This window comes from Melopsittacus undulatus, chromosome 5 (genome assembly GCF_012275295.1).
Source record: "Melopsittacus undulatus isolate bMelUnd1 chromosome 5, bMelUnd1.mat.Z, whole genome shotgun sequence".
NCBI classification, from domain to species: Eukaryota; Metazoa; Chordata; class Aves; order Psittaciformes; family Psittaculidae; genus Melopsittacus; species Melopsittacus undulatus.
The window spans coordinates 4,973,269-4,994,716 of record NC_047531.1 but is presented as its reverse complement, the minus strand read 5'-3'; the positions used below and the strand labels follow the sequence as shown (position 1 = coordinate 4,994,716).

At 42.5% G+C, this 21,448-nt stretch overlaps 1 protein-coding gene across 2 annotated transcripts in view; it reads left to right on the top strand.

The window, feature by feature from the left end:
- Nucleotides 1–21,448, top strand: part of CHCHD3 (coiled-coil-helix-coiled-coil-helix domain containing 3) — a 156,881-nt gene that overhangs the window by 33,418 nt on the left and 102,015 nt on the right. For both annotated transcript variants that reach the window (XM_034063411.1, XM_034063410.1), the window contains exon 4: nt 13,314–13,458. In XM_034063411.1, coding sequence (XP_033919302.1) covers nt 13,314–13,458 — 145 coding nt within the window. The remainder of the gene's footprint in view (nt 1–13,313; nt 13,459–21,448) is intronic.

The window sequence follows — 21,448 nt, the reverse complement described above, 5'->3', positions numbered from 1 at the left end:
TGATCTTAAGGTCCTTTCCAACCCAAGCCATTCTGTGATTCTGTGATTTTAAATACTTGAAAGCAGTAAAGTGATTATAATGGTTTGGACTTATCTTAAGTCAAGAGTAAGAGTTTAAAATCTTCTGGCACAAGTGACTGTACTGTCACAAAAAAATCCAAACCCCAGGCATTTAAAGGTATTACCCAATTGATAATCTCATTTAGGAGCAGAAGAGTTGGTACAATAGCTTTCCATCAAAGCTTGCCTCTGCTGGTCATTCAGTGTAAGGGTGAGGTTGCTTCTTCTGGCCCCCAGCACAAGAGGGAGGTGGAGCTGTTGGAGCGAGTGCAGAGGAGGCCATGTAGATGCTGCGAGGGCTGGAGCAGCTCTGCTCTGGAGCCAGGCTGAGAGAGCTGGGCTGGGGCAGCCTGGACAAGAGAAGGCTCCTGAAGGGGAGACCTGAGAGCAGCTCCAGTGCCTAAAGGGGCTGCAGGAAAGCTGGAGAGGGGCTTGGGACAAGGGCCTGTAGGGACAGGCCAAGGGGAATGGCTTGAACCTGCCCAAGAGAGGGGAGACTGAGCTGAGCTCTTAGGCAGAAGCTGTTCCCTGTGAGGGTGCTGAGGCGCTGGCACAGGGTGCCCAGAGAAGCTGTGGCTGCCCCATCCCTGGCAGTGCTCAAGGCCAGGCTGGACACGCTCTGCAGTGAGAAGGGCTACTGAAGTAAATCTCTTTTGTCACTGCTGCTACATTGATGTAGTCTGTGGATGATTATGCTGTCGTTCATACACCTTTATACAGCATGACTTGTGTTCACAAATGCTGAGAAGCTTAACCTTTGTGTATATGACACTCAAGTGTGTCTAAAGAAACCCCAGCTATTGATTTGAGAGAGGAAAGCTTGGATATTTTATAGTGATAAAACAGGACTTTGGAAGATAGTAATAAATTAAGTTAGAAATAAGGCATAAATCTGCCCCATCCCTGGGAGTGTTCAAGGCCAGGTTGGACACAGGGGCTTGGAGCAGCCGCTCCAGTGGAAGGGGTCCCTGCCCGTGGAAGGGGTCCCTGCCCATGGAAGGGGTTGGAACTGGATGAGCTCTAAGGGTCCCTTCCAACCCAAACCATTCTGGGATTCTATGAAATTGCATCTAAACTGGACAGAAAGGCCTATGTGACATCTTATAAGGGCCTCTTGTCTCTGAATGTGTCTGTGCATCACTGTCTTCTTCCATATTTGAATATGTAAAGTTAGTGAAGAGATGAATCAAAATAGTCACTAATATAGCAGAGAAGCTTTTTCTTTTTGTGAGTGTGAAATCAGAGTGGTGAGCAGTGGTGAGTGCTGTTCATTTACCAAGGTAACACAGAGCAGTTTGGTGTGTGTAACATTATAAGAACATAATGATGTTTTTATATACCTATTTTGAGTGTTCAAAAGGCAACTTCGGTCAGGGTTGACAACATGTGGTATGACACAGGGAGAGAGCAGCAAGTTGTGGCCTTGCTTCCAGAGATTGAACTCTTCCTCATCGCCTTGCCTTGTCATGCCAGCTCTAAGGTTGGGTTCTTTTTCCCCTGTCACAGCAGAAGTTTCCCTTGTCTGATCTCACACACATGAAAAGATTTAAAGTGAATACATTCTTGAATAGATACAACATTAGTGAGGTCTGGAGGATTATGGATTAATGATCCTGCTCCCTCATAGGATAAGAGGGAGTGAGAAGGGTCAGGCTGGGTGAAAACTGTTCCTCTGTGGGCAAGGGAAGAAGCCAAGATTTACGGGTGAAGACTTTTTTCCCAGAGAGGAAGTGGATCATCATCCCTGGAGACATTCAAGGCCCGGCTGGTTGCTATTTGGCAATGGTAGAGTTACTCCCCAGGATTCCTGCTGCTCCGATTCTCCATTAACACCATTATGTCTTGTTCTCAGTATATGCAGAGCTGAATCTTGGAGACGGGAAGTGGAAATTGGAGGAGGCAGTGCTGTAATTCACTCCTACCTTTATAAACTCCAATTTCAAGGGAATATTTTTCACTTCGAATTTGAAAGTTGACATATCAACTGACAACTTGTATTCCAAGCTTCATCCTTAAGTTTATTTCCAGAAGAGATGGGAAAACGACTTTAAACCAGGGAATTTATTTGGAGAGAACATTAACAAAAATAATATTGCTTCATAATTTTAGATTCAGATAGGGAGGAGAGAAACTATTTCCCCCTCTTGGCAGTTTTAAACAAGCCTTTGCTTTCAAACAGCTGAGCTCCTTCATTTTGTAAAGTAGCAAATCATGGAACCCCGGATGGGTTTGGGTTGGAGAGGACCTTTAAGCTCATCCAGCTCCAACCCCTGCCATAGGCAGGGACCCCTTCCACTGGAGCAGCTGCTCCAAGCCCCTGTGTCCAACCTGGCCTTGAACACTGCCAGGGATGGGGCAGCCACAGCTTCTCTGGGCACACTGTGCCAGCGCCTCAGCACCCTCACAGGGAACAGCTTCTGCCTTATCTCCAACCTGAACTTCCCCTGTTTCAGTTTGAACCCATCACCCCTTGTCCTGTTGCTACAGTCCCTGATAAGGAGTCTCTCTCTAGCATCCTCGTAGGCCCCATCAGATGATATGAGTAGATGTAGCAGAGAAACACTTAAAAATACTAATACATTTTATAACTGTCACTTCATTTTAAGGGATAATTAATATTGTCATAATTTCATGACTGCTTTTGCAGATCCCAGGAGGAGTGATATTCAGTGATTATGCCTCTGGCATAAAGGTAGAGATTTGTTCCTCTATTCTGTCTTTGTATAATGCTGCTCTATATGCACATATTTTAAAAACAGTGGCTTTATGAAGTGTAATTATTAAATCTCATTAAACAACCTTCCCTCCCCCTTACTTTCTCTCAGCACCCACCAGCACCCCCACCATAACTAAAGTATCTTAATAAAGTCAACTCAACCCATTTCTACAGGGGGTGAGCGGGCATCAGACTGTCAAGTCGGTATCCATATTGCAGTGCACAGTAAGAAGCTGTCCATGGAATTATCATTGATGAATGGAAGAGCTGGATGGAATTAGAAGGTTTGAAATTAGTGTCTTTGATCTTTTGATCAAGGACCCGCACACCAACTAACATGGCCATTAGCAAAGATTGCTTCAGTTGACGGATGTTGTGCTGATGCTGGAAGGCAGCTGGACAAGGGAAATGAATAAACATGTTCAAATGAATGTCATTACCTGCACTCATGGTTGATTTGAGAAGTATTTAAGTATGGGATAATTGAGGGAATGGGAAGAAATGGTTGAGTGGGGGAAGGTGGAACCCAATACGAACTATCTTGGTTAACAGTAAGGTCGGTGTTTTCTTGGACTGGATAATAGACTTTAGCCTAAAGAGTAAAGCAAAGCACTTAATACCTTGCCTTCCTTGTTAGTGCTGCTGGACATGTCCAGAACTAATGTAACAATTATAGAATACCACTTTGAAAGGGACCTTAAGGATCATCTGGTCCAGCTTATCTAGACAAAGCATGGTCTGGACTAGATGCCTCAGGGTGCCCATGCAGCTCAAAAAGCATCCAGTGTTAGAGAACCCAACACTTCCCTGGGAGATTATTCCCGTGGCTGATTGTTCTCATGGTGAAAAATGTTCCTTTTGTGTCCAGTCAGAATTTCCCCAGCAGTAACTTGTATCCATTGCCCCTTGTCTTTTCCATGTGACTCCTATCAAAAGAGAGCCTCCATCTTCTTTGTAGCCACCTTTTAAATACTGGAACATGGGGATAAGGTCTCCTCTGAGCCTTCTTTTCTCAAGGCTGGACACCTGCAGCTCTCTCAGCTTTTCCTCACACAGCTTCCAAGTCTTTGGATCATCTTTGTGGCTCTGGCCCTTCTCCAGCCTATCCACAGCTCTTTGTGGAGCAGGGACCAAAATTGAACCACGTGTGGCCTGACAAGCACTGAGTGGGACAACAACATCTTTATCTCTGCTGGTGATGCCCTTGTTGATGTTCCCCAGCATCCTGTTGGATTTCTTTGCCACAGCTGCTCACTGTTCACTCTTATTGAACTTGTGTCCACAAGGATCCCCAGCTCCCTTCCCACAGAGCTGCTCCCAGGGCAGATCTCAGAGTGGGCTGCACTCCTGGATTGTGAATTGTCATACAGTTTGTGGCTGACAAAAGACAAGTGTGGGATGGGACATATTGGAGGGAGGAGTTTATGGGAAAAGCCTACTTGTTGCTTGGGGATAAATTTTGGTATCACTTAGCACTTCTATGTTTTCAGTAGAATTTGTAATGAATGAAGTGCTACTTTATGTGTATGGCCAGCCTTAAGGAGTAGTTCACCATGAGGATATGGAATAAAATAGTGGAGTTCTTGTTAAATATAGAAGTGCAAGCATAGAAAAGTAACAGCAATATAGTTTAAGATCACTGGAAAATCTCATTCAGATTACTGTGTGCAGTTTGAGGTATATAGGCAAAAAATCCCCACATGAAAGGGGTAACGTTCATATTTGTTTTCATTATATTACTGCATGTTGCAGAGATGCTGCTGGACCTCATCAGAGGATAAAAAGACCTTCCCAACCCATGTTGTGAGTGTGTAATTGGCCTCTCTTTCACTCTTCCTCCTTCTCATTTATTTTAGCTTCTCTCTTGAGTTGTTAGAACTTCCTTGGCTACTTACAGCTGTGGTAAATCAGCAGTGGGGGTTTAGTGATGCTGGTAAGTAGTTGCACTTTGCTTCTGCAGTAAGGTGGGAAGCTGGTTCCTGGCTCTGGAATCCATCAGGTTGGATTTGAACGGCTTGCTTTTGCAGAGGGATGGTGTGTTGGAGAAGTTACATTACTTTGAAGTGTTGCATGGGACAGGGATTGGAATTGTTAGTGGTACCTTTGATCTGCTCTCTTCCTGCAGGCACCATAATCATGAGAGCTCTCGATCATTTCTAGTGAGTTTGTCAATGAACTTAGAGTGGGGTTGCTACTAATGTTAGGTATAGAATCATGGAATAGTTAGGATTGGAAAGGACCCCAAGATCATCCAGTTCCAGCACCCCTGACATGGACAGGGACACCTGCCACTAAGCCATGTCACCCAAGGCTCTGTCCAACCTGTCCTTGAACACCACCAGGGATGGAACAATCACAACCTCCCTCGGCAATCCATTCCAGGGCCTCACCACCCTAACAGTGAAGAATTTCTTCCTTATATCCAATCTAAACTTCCTCTGTTTCAGTATTAACCTGTTACTCCTTGTCCTGTCACTACAGTCCCTAAAGAAGAGTCCATCCCCAGCATCCCTATAGCCCCCGTTCACATACCGGAAGGCTGCTATGAGGTCTCCATGCAGCCTTCTGTCCTGGGTTCAGCACTAGCAGTCATTTTTCTTCTTAGTAGCTGGTGCAGTGCTGTAGTTTTGACATTCAGCCTGGGAACAGTGCTGATAACACCGATGGTTTTAATTAGTGCTCAAATGTTTGGTCTGACCAGGGACTTTCTGAGTCTTATGCTCTGCCAGGGAGGAGGGGAAGCAGGGAGGAAGCAGAGACGGGACACCTGACCCAAACTAGCCAAAGAGGTATTCCACACCACAGCACGTCATGCCAAGGATGTAACTGAGAGTTATCCAGAAGGGCTGGAGCTCTGGGGGTTGGATGAGGTATCTGTCAGTGCTGGGTCGGGTGGGGTGGGGCGAGTTATCTGTTGGCAGGTGGTGAGTGGTTATATTCCCTTCCCTTGTTATTTCCCTTATCATTATTATTATTGGTGGTAGCAGCAGTGGTTTGTGTTATACCTTAGTTACTGGACTGCTCTTATCTCAACTTGTGGGAGTTATATTCTTTTGGTTCTCCTCCCCATCTCTCCGGGAGCAGGGGGAGAGCAAAAAGGGGGCGGGGGGATGAGAGAGGGACTGTGTGACTGACTGGGTTTAAACCACGACATCTTCTCCAGACTCAACAGCCCCAGCTTTCTCATCCTATCTTCGCATGGGAGGTGCTCCAGTCCCCTGATCATCCTCGTGGCCCTCCTCTGGAATAGTCCCCTTCACCTGCTTTGTGCAAAGCTGTTGTGATTAAGACCTGTTTTTCCCATCCCTGGCACTGTTCATGGCCAGGGTGAATGGGGCTTGGAGTAACCTGCTACAGTGGAAGGTGTCACTGCTTGTGGCATGGGGATTGGAACTGAATAAGGTTTAAGGTCCCTTCCAGCCCAAATCAGTCTGGGATTCTACATATAGAAAATATTAATGTGTAAATATTTCTAGAAAGTAACTTCTAAATAGAAGAACTTCTTAGTGTTGTTATTCTGTGACTTTAGAGAAGAAAAAAGGCATTGCCCTTTGGATAACTTGTTTCTGAATCTTACGCCTTAACTATGTTGTGTAGAGGCAGATGGACTTCAGATGATTTATCTGACTTTGAGGTCAGGTGAAAAATCAGCTACTAGTAACTGAGTAGGAGAAATATCTATTTCACACTCCTCAGACCTTAGCTCAGGTTAGAGTTGTTTTCCTTGTGTGTCTCTCATCTTTTCAAATCCCTTGTCAGCTACAGTGATATTCAACCGCAGCTTTCTATGGTGTGTTCAGCATGCACTCATTAAATATTGAAACTCAGTACTCAGAAACATTATTCATTCATTAATATTGCATCATGGCCTAAACTGTATTGTTCAAAACAGATTTGGATGTTGTGCAAGTCTGTCAGAATGCATTAACAAACTTGCTAGTGTCAAAGGGAGCAAAAATGAGGAACAGTTTCCATTGTAAACATATACTCAGTTCTAGTCAGTGGGAATATCGTAAAGAAATGTTCAGAGATCATGAAAGAAGAAGGACGATGGGTAAAATTGGCAAAATAGCATTAGTGAACGAATTTCTTATTGTAAGAATGTGTAGAAGGACATGGAGCTGTTGGAGTAAGTCCAGAGGAGGCCACGAGGATGCTCAGGGGCTGGAGCAGCTCCTGTATGGAGACAGGCTGAGAACATTGGGGCTGTTGAGCCTGGAGAAGAGAAGCTGCGTGGAGTCCTCAGAGCAGCTTCCAGTGTCTGAAGGGGGCTACAAGGATGCTGGAGAGGGGCTGTGCATCAGGGACTGGAGTGATAGGACAAGGGGTGATGGGTTCAGACTGAAACAGGGGAAGTTCAGGTTGGAGATAAGGCAGAAGCTGTTCCCTGTGAGGGTGCTGAGGCGCTGGCACAGGGTGCCCAGAGAAGCTGTGGCTGCCCCATCCCTGGCAGTGTTCAAGGCCAGGTTGGACACAGGGGCTTGGAGCAGCTGCTCCAGTGGAAGGTGTCCCTGCCTGTGGCAGGGGTTGGAGCTGGATGATCTTAAGGTCCTTTCCAACCCAAATCTTCCTATGATCCTATGATTTTTTGATACTGAAATGCTTTATTTATTTCTTCATACATGGAGTTCAAGTTTAACAACCATTTCCAACCTGAAAGACTGGTGCCTCTTCAGTTTCTTCTGCATTTTATAGAAAAGAGGATGATTTTCCTGATAGTGGACCCTGAAACAGGAAATATTTTGATTTTGCTTGGCTGGAGGTAATGAAAAATGACACAGTTCATGGTTTGAACTTGAATGAGTTTATCTTGGATCACCGCAGATCCATCAGATTGTGCAGCCTGGAGATTGTAATAAAGACACCACAACTGGCAAGTAATCATTCCCTTGACAGGCAACAGAAAGCAAACGTTTAATCTTTGATAGCATAATAAATTTTCAAGCTCTGCAAGTAAGGGCTGCAAATGATAAATTCCTACATTTGCTTTTACTAGAGAATTGTTTCCCAATTTCAGGTTTCCTATGGAGTCTTAATTTGGAATAGAGCATGTAATGGCCATCAAACCCCCAGCCTAATGTGTATTTTCTTTTCAACATCTCTTCACGTGTTGCTGCTGGTGTGAATTAAAAGGTGCTTTTCCCTTCATGGGAGTCTTTCACATCTGCAGGTGTTTCTCAAGAAGGACATAAATGGATGTTTTGAAGTAAACAGCAGAGTGAATTCTTTTGGATTGAGAATTAAATTATTCATCTTGCTAGTGTGGCCAACATGGGTCATGCTGTGCACCATTACAGGGCCATGTCACAAGTGGATGTGATAAAATTAATGGTTTTATCTTTGTCTTGAACTCATTTGCAAATGGACCTGAAAAGGATGGCTTTTTTATTCCAGACTGCAGCAAAGTTTTGTTATGTCTCTTTTAATGTATTTTTGCATTTCTTAGGAGATACAGAGAACAGGCTGTCCCATCAGAGATGCTCTTTTGTTTTCTAATTCTGCTGTGCTGTAGTTGGAGACTGAAACTGGCTGCATCTTCTGACCACATATATTTAAGGTTAGATCTAAGGCAGAAGTACTTCCCTGTGAGGGTGCTGAGGCGCTGGCACCGGGTGCCCAGAGAAGCTGTGGCTGCCTCATCCCTGGCAGTGTTCAAGGCCAGGTTGGACACAGGAGCTTGGAGCAGCTGCTCCAGTGGAAGGGGTCCCTGCCTGTGGCAGGGGTTGGAACTGGAGGAGCTTTAAGGTCCATTTGACCACAAACCAGTCTGGGATTCTCTGAAAAGGCAGAGGTGGTTTTACAATACTTCCATAACAACAGCAGGGCATTTAACCCAGATGATCACATTGAGGTCCCTTCCAGCCTGGATGACAGCAGTATTCTGTGAGAGCTGTGGACTGTACTTCCCATTTGGTAAAGGAAGAGACAATCATCAAGCGTTTAAAGGATGGATGAGAAGATGTAGGATTTGAGTGGCAGAAGCTTTAGGGGTTAGAAGTGACTTAATCATTGGCAGCTTGGTTACTCAGTTGCACAAAGTACAAGTACATAGATTTTTCTTTATAGCATTATCTTGTCATTGAAGTCCTAAAAAGCAATGCTTTAGAAATGCAGGAGTTGTTGGGTTTTGTGTCTGACTGTCTGCAATGTAACAGTTGAGAGCATGAAATACTCTCAAGTGTAAATCCAAACTTCAGTACATTGAGGTTTTTTGTTAATGCCTTATGTGTGTTTTTCAACTAGCACTATGGAAAAGTGATAGCATTGCATACTGTATTTCATTAAATCACCTCCTGTAAATAGCAGGACACATCTTGGAACAGTATTTCCTAATGATTTAGAGGGATTTTACTCAAACTACCAACTGTAAAGAAAAATGTATAGCCAGCAGCCTGCTCTGCTGCAGCAGCACTTCTAACCCCACTTTCTGTATAAATGATCAGTGTAATGCATAATGTCTCTTGTCTCTTGAGTTTTATGCTTGAATGTGAAAACCATTCCATTGAGCCTTTATATTGGTTGTAATTAAAACTGTCATTTTAAATGATCTATTTACATGGAATACATGGACTAGTGGACCGTACCGATGAGTTGTGCTGTTTAATTCCTTATAAATTGTAGATATGTATCTATTTGTTTTACTTTGGGCTGGATAATAATATAATTTATTACTTTAGATTTAGCTGATGTTTGCCTTTATTCAGCAGCAGTAGATGCTGGATGCCAGTAAAATGAATTTGCAATGTCAAGGAAGAAAACTTCTGTAAGATGATGCAAGGAAATGTTTGGGATCAGCACTATGTGCCTTGTGTTTGTTTTATTAAGTCCCTCCCAGCCACCCAATCATGTAACTCAAATACATGTAAATTACTTCAAAACCCCACTTTTTGTTTAAGCTCTGATGATTTCCAGTCAGGTGAGATGGGTATTGAGGAATTCCGTTGTGAGTGAATTTGCCCTGGAGGAAAAAGGTGCTTCAGGAAGTTATGTAGTTGTATTTTGTTCTGTAGGTATGGTAAGGTACATTACTGATCACATGAATGGGGATTAGAGTAGATGGGAAAGACTTCTGATTCTTGCTTTAAGATGCTGCTGTGACTAAGGCAGGCTTGAATGTTTTTGAAGAACATAAACCATGTACCTTTTTGGCCTAAATTGCATGAAATTTGATTATGAAATAGTATAGATTTCTTCTTTTCCTTCCTTCCATGCAAGGAAGGAAGAAAAAAATCAGTAAAATGCTTGCTGTACAGCTTGTGATTGGGTGTTCTGATCCTAGATGTTTATTAAACTGGATTGAAATTAGACGATAGGCAGAAGCTGTTCCCTGTGAGGGTGCTGAGGCGCTGGCACAGGGTGCCCAGAGAAGCTGTGGCTGCCCCATCTCTGGCAGTGCTCAAGGCCAGGTTGGACACAGGGGCTTGGAGCAGCTGTTCCAGTGGAAGGGGTCCCTGCCTGTGGCAGGGGTTGGAGCTGGAGGAGCTTTAAGGTCCCTTCCAACCCAAACCAGGATGGGATCCTTTGATTTTTGGACAACATCAAGAAATCCCATTTTAAGGAAGAGGAGTGGTCTGTAACTACAAAACTAAATTTGGATGACAGGGTATGAACGACACAGATTCAATCTTTCCAGTTCTGATGTAGATGTTTCACATCATTATTGGTATTGATGAGCAGGTTAGTATTAAATACTGGCTTTCATATTCATCTGCTGGGATGGAAGACATCACTTAACTGTTCAGAAATACCATTTTCTATGTGGAATCGGGAAAAAAAGAGATGGACAGATAGTAATTTGTTAAAACAGATCTATGTTATTACCAAAGGTGGAAGTTGGAAGTGAGGGACTTTCCTTGCACTCCTGTTCATTGTGATGAAATTCCCTTGAGGGATTGGTTCAGCAGCAACAGTAAGATGTGACAGCCGGAGAGGTAGAGCACAGAATCTTCTTTCTGGGATTTTCATCACATGGTGTACTTAGAAACCAGTAGTTTAAAGATCAGATGTGGGGTTATACAACTTTGGCAGGGCTTTCATAGGTGCCAGTTTTGGGTGTCCTATCCCCATTCTTTACTCTTCTGCTGTGGTAGGATGCAGCTATTCTTGGCCAAGGAGATCCTCAAACCTGGCGTGTCTACAAGGTAGCATTGAGATATCTGGATTCATTATAAATGGGCTGGTTAAGGTTGAACTAGCAACTCTTGCCCTGAGCTCTCTGTTTGTGGGAAGCCAGCATTATGTCTCCATCCCTTCTCTTGCTGGCATGGCCATGACCACCACTGTGGTTCTGTCAGCTAATTCTGAGGAGTGTCAGAGGGTCTGAAAAGCCTTTTAGTGGCTCACTGCAGGGGTAGGAGTTGAGTTGTGAACATAGATGAGTGTCTGTGTTGTCATTGATTCACGGACTGTTTGGGTTGGAAGGGACCTTAAAGCTCATCCAGTTCCAAGCTCCTGCCTCGGGCAGGGACAGCTTTCATAAGACCAGCATCTTGCAGCAAGCTTACAGCACATGGTTTTTAGGCAAGAGTAGAAAAAGGATCCCATCCCTCTGTAGTGTACTGAGCAGGCAAGCTGAATGTGACAGCAGCTGTGTTAGGCTACTCAGGGCTTATCTTATCAATACAAACCCATTCTTTTTAAGTGTTAGCATAACTGATCTGCTTTTGCAAGAGGACATCTCACAAAGGTTCATTATTCCAAAGACAAGGAGAAGACTTGAGAAGACTTAACCGAGCTTGTGTCAAGTACAGGGATAATGTGCCAAAAATCAGATGCAAATGCTTAAGTGAGTTTTTTAGTTTAATTTTGGGGCGCTTGTAATTCTGAAACCTCTAGAAGCCTTTTTAAGAGGAAAACACCATTTGTGGGAAGTATAATCTGGAAAGGATGAGGAAGGAGCTCTCTTCAGTCCCAGGGAATGCTAAAGGATTTCTCTGCTGCCTCTCACAAGAAGCAGCTGCTGAGACTTCTATTTTGACACTTCTTTCCCCCCTTAGACACAACATGATTTCTCCAATGGAAAAGGCAACCAGCGTGTTTTGACTGCACCATTGATTGTGTGAAGGATTTGTTATAGCAATGCTGCAGGAATAATTTGGGGGACCTTGGGAAATCACTTAATGGAATTTGGTCCATGTCTGCATAATCTGACTTCTTTTTTTCCCTGCTAGAGTAATTGAAGATGCTGCTTAATAAACTTTTTATCAAGATTCCCAGTTGGTTGCTGCATTTCAGAGGGTTGTATCTGAGCACACAAGTAATACATCTTGTAATTGTCTTTTCTTTTCCTCCCCACCTCACTTAAATCTGTTCCCTGGGGAGGCATGTAATGTACTGTAATGCTGGTGCCTTTTACAAAGTGACCCTCCTCATTACAATTTGTTCTCTTGAAGCTCCCTTGACAACAGATAAATGCACTGAGAATACTTAAGCTTCCTCTCCATCACTCTTTCAAAAATCTATTTCAAAACCAGTGGTTGATGCTGCCGTTCCTATTCCAACTTCCCTAATGCTGACTTCAGTGTCAAAACATACATGCAACAGATAAGTTTTAGAAGCTAAACAACTTATATCCCTGTATTTTCATGATAATTAGATGTGGCGTGCTTATATCAAGTCTTACAGTGAAGATTTCCAATGTATTTATAGCTTGTGACAGAAACGTTGAGGATCTTCTGGGTCTGGAGGTGCCTTTATTAACTCTGGTGCAACAGATTCCCTAGCTGGCTTCATCTCATCCTCTCAACTTGCTGAGAAAGGTTTATTATGGATGTTGGATCTTTTTGCAGCTTGGTAAATTGAGACTGTATTTGCATTTATGGTGTGTCCAGAGGATGCTGGTGAGGGGCTCTTCATTAGAGACGGGAGTGACAGGACAAGGGGTAATGGGTTTAAACTTAAACAGGGGAGGTTTAGACTGGATATAAGGAAGAAATTCTTTACTGTCAGGGTGGTGAGGTACTGGAATGGGTTGCCCAGGGAGGTTGTGAATGCTCCATCCCTGGCAGTGTTCAAGGCCAGGTTGGACAGAGCCTTGGGTGCCATGATTTAGTGTGAGGTGTCCCTGCCCATGGCAGGGGGGTTGAAACTGGATGATCTTAAGGTCATTTCCAACCCTAACTATTCTATGATTATTCCATTGCAAAGCTTTTAGGTGGAAACAGGGAATCCTCCCCACCAACCAGCTTGGGGGGAGAAGGGTTTTCCTGGTGTAAGGTTTCCTTAAAAGCAGAACAAAGGCAGTGAACCAACAGAGCTGTGTTACATGTTCTTATTAGTTAAGAATATAGTATCATAAAGCTCATAGATTAGGTTTGTGTTTGATACAATGTAATGAACGTTGTTTCTAAGGCTTGGAGCTTTTGTGTATTCAGAGTTGAGCACTTCAGTCTGAAAGAAACACCTGGAATTTGTAGTCAATACTTGTATTTAGGTGTCTTCAGATGCTGACAATGTATTACTGTGATTGTGCCAATGTCCTTCTAAAGTCTATTTAGAAGCCACACCTTCAATGTCAGTTTCCCTCCACCTTCTGTAGGTTGAAACAAGAGCAAATGTATGTTCGGGATGAGTTTGGCCGACTCCTGGAACGAGAGAGGATCTCTTCAAATGAGCATTTGACTCGAGCCATTCTCCGCGAGCGAGCTGCGACGGAAGAGGAGCGGCAGAAGGCCCAGCGCTTTGTGAGTTCAGAAGCTTCTATGGAAGCCTCAGATATTTCAAGCAACCTTCATAGGATCGCAGAATGGTTTGGAAAGGACCTTAAAATCATCCTGTTCCACCCCCCATGACTTCAGACTTCTTTCAAACTAGTGGTGGAAAAGGAAAGCAGAGTTGCTCTTGTTTTTTCTTGATTACTAGTTAATAGTATGTCAATTTTATTTCTTTTGTGACCAATATCCCTGACATAGGAATAAGAAAGAGCCTTTAGAAGGCTCTGAAGGCTACAAATAGAGTATGTCTTCTTGTGTGTGGATAGTATTAAACGTTTTCAGAGGGAGGAAGAGTAATAAGGTATTCTAGGTTTATTTTCTTAATTTGATTATTCTGTGTTAAGAAGTTGTAGAACACAGAACTTCTCTAGAAATTAATTATTTCTAGAATAGAATTCTATTATATTTTGTATTTATTAAACTTAAATAGGGAAGTTCAGGTTAGATCTAAGGAAGAAGCTGTTCCCTGTGAGGGTGCTGAGGCACTGGCACAGGGTGCCCAGAGAAGTAATGAACACTCCATCCCTAGCAGTGTTCCAGGCCAGGCTGGGCAGAACCTTGGACAATATGGTCTAGTGGAAGTTGTCCCTGCCCATGGCAGGGGTTGGAACTGAATGATATTAAGGTCCTTTCTAACCGAAGCCATTCTATGGTTCTATAAATGCTATTCTATTCTGTTTAAAGGGAGCCCATACTATTTCTGGGCTGTAAATCTGGCTAACAATAAGAATTTGAAAAGTATTATTTTGAAGTCTCATATGTGCTCGAAGAAAACAAAAAAATTGAACTTTTGATGATTGTCTCAAACCTCGGAACCAGCTTAGTGAGAAATTCTGTATCAAAGAATCATATTTCATTGGAGCTGATGGATAAAAATCTTCCTGACAAGGTAGTTATAAAATATGGCTGGAAAATATCCTCTGAAAACTGACATTGTGTATTTCAGTCCATTTCAAATGTCTGGCAGATTTATAACTTCTTATATATAGTGGTTGCTTCCTACACTGAATCTGTATTGACTTCTTTGTGAGAATTGTTATTCTCTGAGGTATGAATATGCTCTTGCTTTTATTTTTAAGTACATGAGTATAAATAGTAAAAAAAATGGTATTTTCAAGAAAAGCTTAAAATATTTGTGAACATTCCTAGGAAAATTATGTTACTTAGGTCAGCAACCATATAAATATGTTTGCCCCTCTGTTTCTGAAATACAACCAAAGCCTTCTAAGGCATATTGGTTGGAAACACAATAAACCAATTGCTTTAGTAAGAAATAGCTTTAGCTGTGCTGTGTAAGGGAGAAATCTTTTGCTGATGTTATTTTTCCATATAGCAATTTAGAACCAAGCCAATTTTACCTGAGTACACCTGCGTATTAGTATTTCTTGCCGATGTGTCCCAGTGCTTTTTCACCTCTATGGTTATGTTATCACTGAAGAATATGCTAAGCAAATGTTTAATGTTTTGTCATCTTAAAATACGGGAACAAAGGAAAATGGGGAGGAATTATGGCCAATGTGCACCATGAGTCTAATGCCTTGAAACCTTGGATTCTTAACATTGTGCATGAGAGAGCAGGGCTTTGTAGCCTCAACCTAATGAGGAGCTAAAGATTTATAATGGGGAATATTATTTGCATAATTACCAGGGGGGCTTTACAGCTTCACTTCCTGCTGTAGTTAGTACTGAGCTTTTGAGCAGCATTTGGGGCTGTTCTCATTGGCCAAATGCTTGAGAGAATTCTTACTATGGGTATCACACTGGTTTATTTAGCCTTTATATCAAGTTTATTGGCAGTTTTGACTTGCTCTAGAATATTGAAGTTCTTCACTGTCTACATGAAGCAGTCAAAGAATTGCTGTTAACTGATTTGGAACCTTATCAAGCCTGGGAACTGGTGTTTCAAGGTTTGTGGTGTTGCTTTGTGTGGAGTTGGAACAATGACATAGAAATGGTGCTAATGAAATGAAGAAAACACCTTCTGGGCTCAAGCTCACACTGAAGCTGGGTCATGGGGAGCTTCTCATCAGCCAACACCCCCAAGTCCTTTTCCTCAGGGCTGTTCTCTATCCAGTTTCCCCCAGCCTGTGTCTGTGCTTGTATCTTTCTGTAAGTAGTCAGTTTTTATTCCCCTGGCTTCATTGCTTCTTGTATCTCTCTGTGTTTCATATCCAAGGTGAATATATAAAGCCTGTAAGGGGGGATATATCTGTGTGTAGCTTTTTTCAGGTAGAATGGGTAATTTGATGTTCTTACGAACTTCTACAGTAAGGTTGTGTTTTATGTAGCCCCTATTTGATCTGTCAGATATTTTTTTGTAGAGAAAGAGTGTTTCTGAAATGTCAGTGGCATTATCTCCAAAATTAATCCTTTTGGTGGTGCTAAATTGTTTAAGTAGTGCACAGGAGAAGAAATGCTGGTTAGAAAGGAGGAATTTTTGCCTTCTTTGTAAAGGCTGCTAATTCAGTTTTAACAAATAGACAGAAAATTGTTAGGTTGAAGTAATATTTCCCATTCTTCAACAATTACAACACCAGCTGCTGCTTAACATGTCAGAAAGATTTTGAAGTGTTTACATCCTAAAAATTGGCATTAACTCTTCATACAAATAAAAAACCTGGATAAAAGGAAGCTAAAGCAGAAGCTAAATACCCTGAATTGCTTTTACATGGATCTCTTCAGAGTGGAGGAAGTTTTGATGCCAAAACTTTTCTTTGGAGACAGTTCCTCAAACAAGGTGTCAGATCTGGACTTGCAGTAGAAAACATGAAGGGAAATGGACAGTTTTACCAATAACAGCTCTTCAAGCCAGGGTGTGATTCATAAAAGCTCTGAAAGAAACTCGGAGGTGATGGATGAGCTAATGGGAACTGAACTACTGATGTGCTGTGTAAGCTCTTAGGGATGACTCCCGCAATACAAATGGACAGTCCTCAATACAAGCGGCTGATGGGATGTCAGCTGCTTCGAAACCAATTCTGAGGGTGATCCAGAGGTTTCCAAATGACTAATTCTGATGTTTGTACCAACCGAGGTAGAAATTCCAATTCAGAGTGGGGTTTCCAGACCCTGAAATCCCTTGTTGGGTCAGTGTGAAGATTTGTTCAACTGTTGCTGCTTAATTGAGCAGAAATAAATCCAACTGCTGTTGATGCCTTAAACACCTTCAGATGTTGTTGGTTTTGAAAGGCATCTCAGACATAGCTTAACTTCACTTACCTGCAGGCTTTGGGTCTAATCTTGAAAAAGCAGTGCTGGTGAGACTTGGTGTGTTTTGCATCTCTTCTGGCTTCTCGCTCTTTCTGGCTGTGTGATCCTACTGCAGTGGAGGCTGATATGTGATGCTGAAATGAGCTGACTTGGGAGAAGTATTAGGATGAACAAGCCCCATTCAACCTGTCCGTGAACACTTCAGGAGTGGGAATTTTCAGGGCCTGATTTAACGGCTTGGAGCTACCTGTTCTAGTGGAAGATATCCCTGCCCATGGCAGGGGTTGGAATTGGATGAGCTTTAAGGTCCTTTCCAACCCAAACTAGTCTGGGATTCTGTGAAGATCACTAGCCTTATTTTTCACCTCTTGTCTATCAAATGATGTGACCCATCTTGTTTTTAAGGCTTGGGTGTACACATATAAGCAATTATTAATGTATAAGCAATGCTTTGCCAATGAAGAATTTCTTTACCTGTTTTTTTCCTACCCATTTCTATCTCTGCAATGCAGTTCACTTCTTTTTGTGTTGTGTCAGTGCGGAGGATGTGGACTGGAGCAGAGGCATTCCAGATCCAGCCTGGAGGCCTTTTTCCGATGCAGACATATCCACAACATGCTTTATAGCTTGCCTACAGAAATAGCTCAGTTGAGGAAATTGCAAGCTGTGTATGGAGGGCAAGTTGTTGGGGGAAGAAGATCAAAACCTCTTGAATGGGCCTTGCCACTGAAGAGTGGTTTTGTACCTTTACTTACAGCTAGTTCTGAGAGATGACGTTTGTGAAGTATCCCTGAGTGTTTTTACCAAAGGACAGTGTGCACCATGTGCTTCAAGTCACAGTTGAGAAGTGCCTGTAGCAGTGTTGCTGATAACAAAATATTTCTTCTATACCCTTAGCGTGTATACAGTATTTTTTCTGCCTATCTCTCCTGAAAGAAGATTTCATAGTCATAGAATCATAGAATGGTTTAGGTTGGAAGGGACCTTAAGATCATCCAGTTCCAAACCCCTGCCATGGGCAGGGATGCCTCACACCAGACCATGTGAGCCAAGGCTCTGTGCAGCCTGACCTTGAGCGCTGCCAGGGATGGGGCAGCCACAGCTTCTCTGGGCACCCTGTGCCAGCACCTCAGCACCCTCACAGGGAACAGCTTCTGCCTTATCTCCAACCTGAACTTCCCCTGTTTCAGTTTGAACCCATCACCCCTTGTCCTGTCACTACAGTCCTTCATGAAGAGCCCCTCTCCTGCATCCTTGTAGCCCCCTTCAGACACTGGAAGCTGCTCTGAGGTCTCCACACAACTTCTCTTCTCCATGCTCAACAGCCCCAACTTTCTTATAAGTTTTTTATTTCAATCTGGCCAGAAAGGATTTTGGTTCTGGTGTGGTCTTTAGCCAAGACCAATGCAGTTTGATGTCCTCATACTTCTGCCTGCTCCAAGAACACTTATGTTTTATTCACAGCAGACCTGTCCTCCTTTGCAGTATTTCTTATTGGAGATTGTTGCTGCACATCTAAAGGCTCTGGATTGTTGGGTTGAGCAGAGTCTCGTTGAGTGGCTTTAAATGTGATTGCTTTGCCATAAATAGTTTATTGACGTTCCATCACTTGAGTCATTACGAGAGTCAGGGTGAGGTGTAGAGAATATGGAGTAAAAAAATCAATAGTTATCCAAAGTGCAGAGGACCTGTTGTATTTCCATCTCTTTATAATGACTTGGAGTTCACTGTTAACATATTCGCTTCACTGTGTGGACCGAAATGAGCTGTCATTAGAACCCCGTATGTTGGAAAATGGTTTTATTGAGTTGCCAATGACATTAGAGCCTCATTTCCTTTTGAAGAGGCACAGAAATATTGTTCTGTTCATGGGCTGCATCCATAACATTAAAATTTGATTATTGCCATCATTAGAAATGTCTGTCCTAGTACAATTATATATATTTCCCCATCTATTGTTCAAGCTTTCATTCAAGTGCCTGTTAGAGAATGAAATCTGGTTTTGCCAAGCTCTTTCTTTTTCTGCTTTGTAAATTATTCTCTACACCAGAAGGCCTGTTAATAAATCCTGTGTTCGGAAAAATCAATTGGCTAGAAGGATCCTTGTATTGAAAAGCACTTTTTGCACCGTAGGTGAATGTGATAATCAGATTATGGGATATTTTTGCCTCACAAGATCGCATTTGAGATTTATAGTTTTTACTTTTCTGAGCGCTGAAATCAATGGACAAAGTGCCTTCCTCCATTGATTAAAGCTGAAGAGTGTTGTGTTATTGTCATAATTGAATACATGTTGTTGAAATAGTGTTTCACTCCTCTGTGCCTGAACTCTTGAGGTGTTTCCCCTGGCATCCTTGTGTGACTGCTCCTAGGTGCTACCTACATGTGCTCTACAATGACCTTTGCTTTAGTGTTGCATTCATTTTGTCCTGTCCTCAATTCATTAGCTTGATCAAGAGGATGTCCCCTACTTTCCATAAGTAGATTATATCCTGACCCTTCCTGCTCTTTCCAAGCAGTCCTGTGCTAACCATATTTTAAGGATGACTTCACTAGAAAATACCAGGGGGAAGTATTCCTAAATGAGTTAAGGCATTAGCTCTGGAGAGGGAAGGAGGCTGTTTACAAACCTGCAGTATTTATTACATACCTCATTTAGCTCATTCATCATTTTAATAGAAAAATGAATCTTTTGAGATGATTCTGAAATCATTGGAGGTAAACTACATAGCCTGAGGCGAAACATGATTGCTCACTGTAGGGTCAAGCTGTTCCTGAGAAGTACAGAATGATTGGTGGCTATAACTCACAATCTATGGTAGTAGAAATATTACAGGCTCATATTTGAGACTTAAGGGTTGGAAACCACATGGTATGGAATTAAATCTGCTGACATTTTTGTCTCTTGTTCTTCAGTTCTAGGAATTAGGAAGATTTTTCTCTTAACCTCTGAAAGTGGAGATTTGTGGAGATTTACTCATAATCTTGTTTAGGATTATGTTCATCTTCATTAGGCATTGTAGTGATAGGACAAGGGGTGATAGTTTCAAATTGGAATATGTGAAGTTCAGGTTAGATCTTAGGCAGAAGCTGTTCCCTGTGAGGGTGCTGAGGCGCTGGCACAGGGTGCCCAGAGAAGCTGTGGCTGCCCCATCCCTTGCAGTGTTCAAGGCCAGGTTGGACAGAGCCTTGGACAACAGCGACTAGCGTGGGGTGTCCCTGCTCGTAGCAGGGGTTTGGAACTGTATGATTTTAAGGTCCTTTCCAACCCAAACCACTCTATGATTCGAACCATCCTATGATTCTGCATGGTTCTGTTTTGCTATGAGCTGCTGTTGTTTTGATTTAGAAATAGTGCTTTTGTCGCAGAAAAAAAGTCTTGTACTTGTGATATGGACAAAAGTAACCTGGTTTTGGTTGTGTCTGTTGTAAAAGACAAGAATGGAAGAAGTTATTTTTGAATAGTGAGGATGTGATCTATGTTTTTGGAGGAAAGTCATTCAACACTATTTCATAGAATCCCAGACTGGGTTGGGATGGAAGGGACCTTAAAGCTCACTTGCTTCCAATCCCCTGCCACAGGCAGGGACACCTTCCACTAGAGCAGCCCTGTCCAACCTGACCTTGAACACTGCCAAGGATAGGGCAGCCACAGCTTCTCTGGGCAATCCTCATAGTGACTTTTCATTTGATTAAACGTGATAGAAGATAATACCATGGTTGTGGCTTATGTCTCTTGCGGCACATACTTCTTCTCTCAGTGACTCTTTCTCCCTCCCTTCCTGGCAGTTCTATTGCAGCAGTGAGGTGTTTGCGATGGGAATGTGGCTTTCTGTATTTTCTGGGATGTTAAATAGATGATGTGAAATTCTGTGTGAAAAAGAAGCTGTTGCTGTGCAAATAAGAGATTGATGATTTTTTTTTTCCCCAGCAATGCAAGAAATGGGTTTTCCTACCAGATATTTACAAATGAGAAATGGTTTTATCTGGACAAATAGATTTGCCTTAAAATGGTAAAGACACATTTATATGTCTAAAATTGCTTTTTTAATAAGAGTGAACAATTTCCCCCCTCCTTGATACAGTTAAACAGTAGAAATAACTTAAAACAGCCTGGGGGTGATACCTGCTGTAGGTTGTAATCCCAGGATGATCTGTCATGTGAACTGTTAAGCAAATGCTTTATTTCATCTCTGAAGCTGCCGTTAAGTGCTTGTGAAGTAGAATCACAGAATGGTTTGGTTTGGAAAGGACCTTAAGATCATCTAGTTCCAACCCCATGCCATGGACAGGGACCCCTTCCACTGGAGCAGCTGCTCCAAGCCCCTGTGTCCAACCTGGCCTTGAGCACTGCCAGGGATGGGGCATTTACCACTTCTTTTGGCAACCTGTTTCACTTACCTGTATCTCTCTTCTATCGCTTTACAATGTCTCTTTGCTTTTAAAGTATCTGTTTCAATGGACCAATAGATCTCCTCCTTTCATTTTTTACTTGGCAACTTGTTGTAGTGATTTGTGGGATTTAATTTTTACATGTGATGGTTAAGTTTGTTTTCCTTGATGGCAGCTTGGCATACAAGCAAACCACAGTAAAAACAGACAGGTAAGGTGCATACAGTGAGCATTTCTTTGCTTTCAAATCTCTCTTTGATGGTGCCAGGAATGTCTTTTGATAGTCAAACAGCCTTTAAAACTATGCTATTAAAACATGCTATTTCTTTAATTCCTATATAGCAAACCCCAAGATGTT